Genomic DNA, 8,415 nt, shown 5'->3' with positions numbered 1-8,415 from the left:
TGCCTATCGCCAGTTCCTCTGAACAGTCAAAAGCCATCGCTAGAGTTCTTGTGAACCACAGCCGTTTGTTTCGTGCATAGTCAGAGGTACATAATTACGTGCTATTGCAGATAAGCTCACAGCGAATTACAAACTGACGACAACATTGTGAAAAAGAGAAACTGGATCACACGGGTTCACGATGGCTCAGGGGTAAGATAAACCACGCAAAAATAAATTCTTTGAAAATTGCTCGCTCTTTACGGAGAGCACCTAGGATGTTCTTAAGCGGTGAGTGTTTAAATGAAAGGGTGTTTGTACTGTGTGTAAAAGCCTAACAGTATCTGTGATGGTTTACGGGAGGCTTACTGTGCCTTTAATATATCTGGTCGATAGATTGCAGATGCATTCTTCTGTAGACCGTAAATGGGGCATAACCCGTCACTGAATTGTTTGACATTGCCGCTAAACTGAAAGATTTCCAATAACACAACATGATCCTTTCAATCCTAACTGAAATGGTGTTTTGGCAAAAAGGAGCACCTATTCAGTCGGACAAATATCCTTTGGTAATTAACCTAAAACTAACATTTCGGAGAACTTCGGAAAAACAATCTGACAAGAATTCATATTGCAGGAAATTTGGCAGGCATGAACGGCTGGATGACTGGAGTTAACGCACAGATTTATTATGTCAAGCAGTCGTGATCCTAGCAGACGCAAAGTAGGAACATCGAAAAGCAGATAGACTGATGACGTTTCACATTCCAGGTTCAAAAACAAGAAAGGTCAGTTGCTGCAACTTTTATTTTTTTTTAGTAAACGAAACATTGACAAGTACATCAACCCAACGGTCTTTATAGTGGACAGACAGTCACACAATTATGAGACAACTAAAACATGTCAAAACCCCAATTAGCTCAGTAAACACTGAGTGCCACTTCTGGTCAGGAAAGTGTCAGACTCGAAAGGAATGACCACACGGAAGTCATCTTATATTTCAGAGAATTATGTGTAAACTAAAAGAGAATTAAAGTTAGATACTCACGCACAATACGTAGGTTGCAGGATGTTGAACTACTTGCCATAGCCGAACCACCACATATTATCTTGCCAGTGATGCTAGTTCTGTCTCTCAGTGTGACGGTCAGTGTACTGGTGTTGTGCTCTGTTATTTTCGCGTCAAACCCGTTGAAGTGAGAAGAGCAGGGCGAGGTGGATGGGGTACAGGTAGCAACATAAAAGTTCGAGCCGTCAAGGCGACTCACGTTCCAGTACACTGTGTCATCTGTGATGCCCGTACATGTCAGGATAGTAGGACGGGTTTCATCCAGGTCTACTTTACCATCACTGCCACACTCTGATATTTTATAACCTGAGGAGAGAATGGCAGGTGAAGTTCTTTTAAGATGGAAAGCTGTTCTTAAGCAATACATTTAAATGCATGTCCGATCAAAACAAGCGATCACGAATCAGTGCAAGTAAGGTTATCACGTTATTATTAATTAAAATCTGAGCATTCACAAATGAGTTAATTACAAATTCATGTTCATGTGAAAATGCCAGTTCTGACGAAACACTAGTAATGTGTAGTTCTTTCGACCAGTATGTGTTCCTTGCAATATCCCTGGCAGTGACATATGGTTGTACATGTAAAGCGACATAAGTATATATATTAACAAACAGCAGCTAGTCAGTGATGGGTGGCCGAGTGGTAACGCACTTGCGCTCGGAAGCGAGAGGTTGCGAGTTCGACCCTGGGTCAGGGCGTTAGCAATTTTCTCCCCCCTTTTCTAACCTAGGTGGTGGGGGGTTCAAGTGCTAGTCTTTCAGATGAGACGAAAAACCGAGGTTCCTTCGTGTACACTGCATTGGGGTGTGCACGTTAAAGATCCCACGATTGACACAATGGTCTTTCTTGGCAAAAGTGTATAGGCATAGATAAAACTGTCCACCAAAATACCCGTGTGACTTGGAATAATAGGCCGTGAAAAGTAGGATATGCGCCGAAATGGCTGCGATCTGCTGGCCGATGTGAATGCGTGATGTATTGTGTACAAAAATTCCATCTCACACGGCATAAATAAATCCCTGCGCCTTGAATATGTGCGCGATATAAATTGCATAACATAAAAATTAAAAATTAAAATCCCTGCGCTTAGAACTGTACCCACGGAATACGCGCGATATAAGCCTCATATTGATTGATTGATTGATGAAAGACTGATATCCTCCTGTATCCGAATTGTTAACGCCATATTTTTAAAAGCTTTTACAAAGTTGCACTTTTTTCTGCTTCAGTTTTTCTTTGCCATTTAACTATCTTAAAAGTGTATAGTTTGTTAATGTCGTGTGTTTAGAATGACAACCGACGTTGCTTGTTATCATACGTTTTGGATTAAAGACACGCATTGCATGAGCAAACCTACGACGTCGACCTAACCAAAACGTTGATTTCTAACTTCGGATTTGACAAAAAACATCATTATAAGCAAGTCTACAAACGCTTCCCAAATGGATAGACTAGTATGAATCCTTTATCTAGTACAGACTATTTCGGTACGCAACCTTGCATAAGTATTGTTGTGCTTTTCGTGTCGAAAGAAGCTGATGTCAGATGACAAATGAAGATTTGGATGGCAATTTTGAGGGTTACACATCAAACAACGCTGCCCTTCAGTAATTATGTATCGAGTTGCTTTCTTTAGCACCAAATATCATGCTTACAAACATGAGGAAGTATGTTGTGTAATATATAGTACCATTTAAATCATCAGTACAAATGACTAATTGTAGCAATGCACAATGCGTGTTTTCGTTTCTTTTTTCTCTATCTATTTTTTTTGTATATGTTTTGTTGACGGGAATAAGAGCAAAAACTATCAAACATATAGCAGCTGTTTCTTCGCATTCTTAAGGAAATAATTACTGATAGCGCAATTAAAAGTAGTATTTAAGCTTAAACGTTGGGCATGATTTGCCAGCAGTATAAACACAAAAACTTGTTTGTGTGCACTGGTTCTGTGTGCCGAGGCGATTGACGCCGAGTGCCTTACAAAGCAGTTGTAGTCACACACCACTGAGAATTGCTGCAAAGCAGAAAATATCAACAAGTTTTGCTTCCTTGTTACACTGCCTTCAACTTGTCACCAATGACTATATTGTGATATGATTGGAACAGTGTTTCCCTTTTCCTCGGAATATACGCAAAGGTATTTGTGGTTTCCGTTTGCGTTCTTGTTATTGTTCTATCTTTCTTGTTTCAATTCAACATTTCTTACCCTGCCCCCTACTTAGTACCCTCGACCTATCCCTGCTTTCATAAGATAAATATGTTAGTGCATATCCAGAGGACTTTAACTATCAAACTAAACTGTACAAAACAATTAATGCGACAACTTGTGTACCTAAAATAGAATTCATTCTTGTCTTATTAATTTCATTTAAAGTTACCGTGCAATGTGGGACACTCCACTTGGCTATCTGTCTCTTTTTGGAATCAAATATTAATTTTACAAGGGCAACGTGAACACCACTCAAATAAGGGTTCTCCAACTTGTCCTGACAAATATGCAAAGTACCAATACAAAAATAAACAAAAATTTAAAAAAGACACACATTTGCAGCTTTTACGAACGAGAGGAAAATAAGGCGTACCATGACAAAAACTGTCATATTCCAGCAATGACATCATGGATTGCTTCGAAACGTTCAAAATCTAATGCCTACACACGAGGCGTACTTCAGTTTAAGTCGGATTATTAGAGGATTGTTTGTTAACATGTTGCGCAATGTTCCGGATAGAGTGTTGAAACCCATTTTAGGATTGTTGACTTACAGGGGCGGATCCAGGGGGGGGGGGATGTTCCGGGGTTTCCGGAACCCCCGCCCCCCCTCCCTTAGAATAAACAAAAAGAAAAAAAAAGAAAGAGAAAGAAAAATTAAAATAAAGAAAAACTGATGGTTGAGATTGAACCAGATTGCTTCATTTCCCTTGATGTTTATTAAAATGTTCGGGAGGGGGGGGGGGCATGCCCCCGGACCCCTCCAGGAGGTTCGAACGCTTCGCGCCCTCAGCTAAACGCTCTGCGTCGTCGAATTGTCCCAAAAAGAAATTTGGAAACCCCCCCTTAAAAATGATGTGATCCGCCCCTGACTTACATCACACAAAAATCATGATATCACATGCATACAAACACATGATTGATACAAGAAGTGCATAAGTTTCATGATAGTATTATCACTTGTGCTTTGCTTGAATTTCCAAGTTTGATATGGTTTCTCTCATGTTACATAGGTATATGAATTTCATGAGTGTTTATTTTGCAATATTTATTTTCTTACTGAGTGTGAATAAACAAACAAAGAGGAAAAACTGACTTTCGATATTTTCCTAGCTGTCGGAAATACAAATGTAAATTACATAAGCCACTTTCTACCAGAGTTGCATAGCAGTTAGCCTTGAAGTTTAAAAGGTCGGTTGAGAGCTTTTCAAGTTAAAACTTAAACGAGGAAGTTTAAACTGATTTCATCTTTGGTTGTCGAAGTCTTGATAATTAACGCTTCAGGGTATATTATTCAAATCTAAATTGTTCAGGGTCATATGTCCCAATATAGTGTAGTGTGCATTTGTGAGATCTCCATTTAGAGGTGCAAAGATGTTCTTAATCATTGTCTATATGAAAGAAGAAAACTTGTGAAACAAGATACAGAAAGAGATAAAGGGAGATAGAGACAGGGAGAGAGAGAGAGAGCGAGAGAGAGACAGAGACAGAGACAGAGAGAGAGAGAGAGAGAGAGAGAGAGAGAGAGAGAGAGAGAGAGAGAGAGAGAGAGAGAGGGATCGAGACAGAGAGACAGAGAGACAGTCACAGAGAGAGACAGAGAGAGACAGACAGAAAAGCATACAGACAAACAGACAAACAGACATACAGGGAGAGAGAGAGAGAGAGAGAGAGAGAGAGAGAGAGAGAGAGAGAGAGAGAGAGAGAGAGAGAGAGAAACAAAGACATTAACGGAGACAGACAGAAAGAGGCATATATAGACGGACAAGCAAACGCAGGCAGACATAGAGAGAAGAACAGACATACAGAAACAGAAAGTTAAATAGAGAGAACGAGAGAGAGACCTAGACAGACCGACACACAGAGATAGAAAGACACACACAGAGAAACAGACATATAGACAGACAGAAAACACATGCAGGCAGACAGACGTCCAGCGTAAAATAGAGACATTATTCACGTACTTAAAGAACCAACCAAAGCACACAGAGAGAACGATACACAGACAGGCAGACATCAAAAGCAATATAGCGAGACAACGACAGACACAGAGTTAGAGGCCCAGCGTTAAGAAAGAGAGGGCAACCGGGACACTCAGACAGATTATTCACGTACCTGAACAACAGCACCATGTCAGATAAACAAGAAGTACCACCAGTGCCTTCATGTTTAATCCTCCTTTCTCAGCTAGCACAAACTGTTTGTCGCAAGCCAGTTATAAACAGCACTGAAAGTACTTGAAAGACAAGCGTAAATATCACCTTACCTCGCTACCCCCGAATCAAGGACGACAATTGGACAGACGTGTCTATGTCTGTGTACACTTCTAACACGAGGACATTGATGCAGCTTCTAAAAACACAGCTTCGAAATTGCTAGAGATGTTTTCATGGACAATTTTAACAAGCCGTTCATGAGAATAAAATGACGTGTACCCCAGTCCCTGGTGCGACGTGCAAGGAAATATCACACGCATGATTATAGCCTATGTTTATTAAAACTAGCATTCGTTCCGCTCTAGAGATTTACTTCCTGCCGCTTGACTCACACAACAAACAGCATTGCTTGCGTTGGGTATTCTGTGTAGAAATAAGACCTCGACACACTGTCCTTCATAACTAAATGTAGAGAGTGTTTGGTGTTTTTTAACACAGTGTACCTGTACAGGATAGTTGGAAGCTTTTTTCTCACAACCTGTATACTCTCTATCTCTCTATCTGTGTCTCTGGCTGTCTGTGTCTCTCTGACTCTCTCCCTCTCTCTCTCTTAAAAGCACTCACACACACACACACACACACACACACACACACACACACACACACACACACACGCACACACACACACACACGAATTGCACCCTGTACTTGGCGCCATTTTGGATTTTGGATTTACTCTGTTAAAGGCACAGTAAGCATCCCGTAAACCATCACAGATACTGTCAGGCTTTTACACACAGTACAAACACCCTTTCATTTAAAAGCACTCACCGCTTGAGAACTTCTTTGGTGCCCTCCGTAAAGAACGAGCAATTTTCAAATAAATTATTTTTGCGTGGTTTATCTTACCCCTGAGCCATCGTGAACCCGTGTGATCCAGTTTCCCTTTTTCACAATGTAGTCGTCAGTTAGTAATTTGAATGCGACTCGATGTGAGCTTATCTGCAATAGCACGTTATTATGTACCTCTGACTATGCACGAAACAAACGGCTGTGGTTCACAAGAACTCTAGCGATGGCTTTTGACTGTTCAGAGGAACTGGCGATAGGCATAAACCGTCGTCTGCTACGAGAACCACGACCTTGCGTGACCCTGCTTCCGGGCTTTTCTTTTCTCAAACTTTCAAAACTGATCTTGTCTTGATGAAAAAATAATTCTTTTATGATTTAAGAATGTTTGTGTAACAAGCTGTCAATTTATTATTTAGATTTTAAGAGTTAGGTCTAGCGCCAAAACGCACCACGATCCGATTGTCTCTGAGACAATCCGCAAAATTAATTCTTTAAAAATTGCTCGCTCTTTACGTAGGGCACCTAGGATGTTCCCGTTTGGTGATCGTTCAAATGGAAGGGTGTTTGTACTGTGTGTAAAAGCCTGACAGTATATGTGATGGTTTACGGGAGGCTTACTGTGCCTTTAAACAAGTCTAAAAAAAAGGCCGAGGTTGTTTTTATATCTTTATTCAATAAATCAACTTAGAAATAGAAATATACAAAAGTATGTAGGTGTATTTGAAAAATGAACAACAAGCAGCAAACACATAATCACATGTTTAGGGATACAGTCTTAATCAGCATAACAGAAAGTGAGATACAACTTACTAGACACACACACACACACACACACACACACACACACACACACACACACACACACACACACACACACACACACATACACACACACACACACACACACACACAGTCACACATACAGAGAGACACAAAACGCACACACGCACGCACACACACACATGCGCATAAACACACACACACACACACACACACACACACACACACACACACACACACACATACAAACCAAATTTCATTGGGTACTAATTTACAATCAGTCATCATATGCTTTATGTTACTTCGTACCACAAAGAAACATTCCATATTTTTGACTTTTTGACTCATACCATGCTGCTATTGATCCACTTAACCTTATACACATACATAGAGACACACAAACACACACACGCACTCACACACACACACACACACACACACACACACACACACACACACACACACACACACACACACACACACATTGTTTGTGTGTGTGTGCGTTTGTTCGAGCAGTCGTTCACACAATAATCGCAGGGATATCTGTAGTGTTCGAACAATCAATCGTCCAATTTCTCAATTAATCTTGCTTCTTCTAAATGCTGAAGGAGAACACATCGAACGCAGAAGAAGAAGAAGAAGCTGAAGGAGAACACCGCAAATGCTTCAGACTTTGGCTCTTGTTTTCCTTATTTGGGAAGATGATTTTGCATTTGAATGATTTTTTTAGATTTTTTAATATAAATTGTATGTGTTCCCCGTGTGTGTTTCTGACTTATGCTACAAATGGTGCAAATGGTTTAAGCAGGCAAGTTAAACATAAGAATGTTAATCAAGCAATATATGCTGACTTTTATGGCGAAAGGTTAATATAAGTATACTCATAGGAAACCGAGCAACAGAACAATGTAACACACGTCTCAAAATGTATTGATACAAATGATTGTCATCATGTTCACGAGTAATACTCCATGACCAGCTAGGTAACAAAAAACAATGATCATATGTGACAAATCGAGGTAGTCAATGGAATTTGGTTTTACGTGAAACGTGGATTGTCAAAGTAAAAGCCAATCAGGCTGTTTATTTAAATCAATCAATCAATCAATATGAGGCTTATATCGCGCGTATCCCGTGGGTACAGTTCTAAGCGCAGGGATTTATTTTTTTATTTTTTTATTTTCATTTTATGCAATTTATATCGCGCACATATTCAAGGCGCAGGGATTTATTTATGCCGTGTGAGATGGAATTTTTTTACACAATACATCACGCATTCACATCGGCCAGCAGATCGCAGCCATTTCGGCGCATATCCTACTTTTCACGGCCTATTATTCCAAGTCACACGGGTATTTTGGTGG

At 40.2% G+C, this 8,415-nt stretch overlaps 1 protein-coding gene across 1 annotated transcript in view; it reads right to left on the bottom strand.

Annotated features, from left to right (window-relative positions):
- LOC138973500 (uncharacterized) overlaps positions 1-5,754 on the bottom strand; it is a 17,582-nt gene extending 11,828 nt beyond the window's left edge. Inside the window, exons 1-2 of the mRNA XM_070346207.1 lie at positions 5,379-5,754; positions 1,028-1,354 (exon numbers count right to left, since the gene is read on the bottom strand). Of these exons, the coding sequence (XP_070202308.1) occupies positions 1,028-1,354; positions 5,379-5,430 (379 nt within the window). The 5' untranslated portion in view covers positions 5,431-5,754. The remainder of the gene's footprint in view (positions 1-1,027; positions 1,355-5,378) is intronic.
- Positions 5,755-8,415: the final 2,661 nt, after the last annotated feature.

This window comes from Littorina saxatilis, linkage group LG8 (assembly GCF_037325665.1).
Source record: "Littorina saxatilis isolate snail1 linkage group LG8, US_GU_Lsax_2.0, whole genome shotgun sequence".
NCBI lineage: Eukaryota > Metazoa > Mollusca > Gastropoda > Littorinimorpha > Littorinidae > Littorina > Littorina saxatilis.
This window is presented reverse-complemented; position numbering and strand designations above follow the sequence as displayed.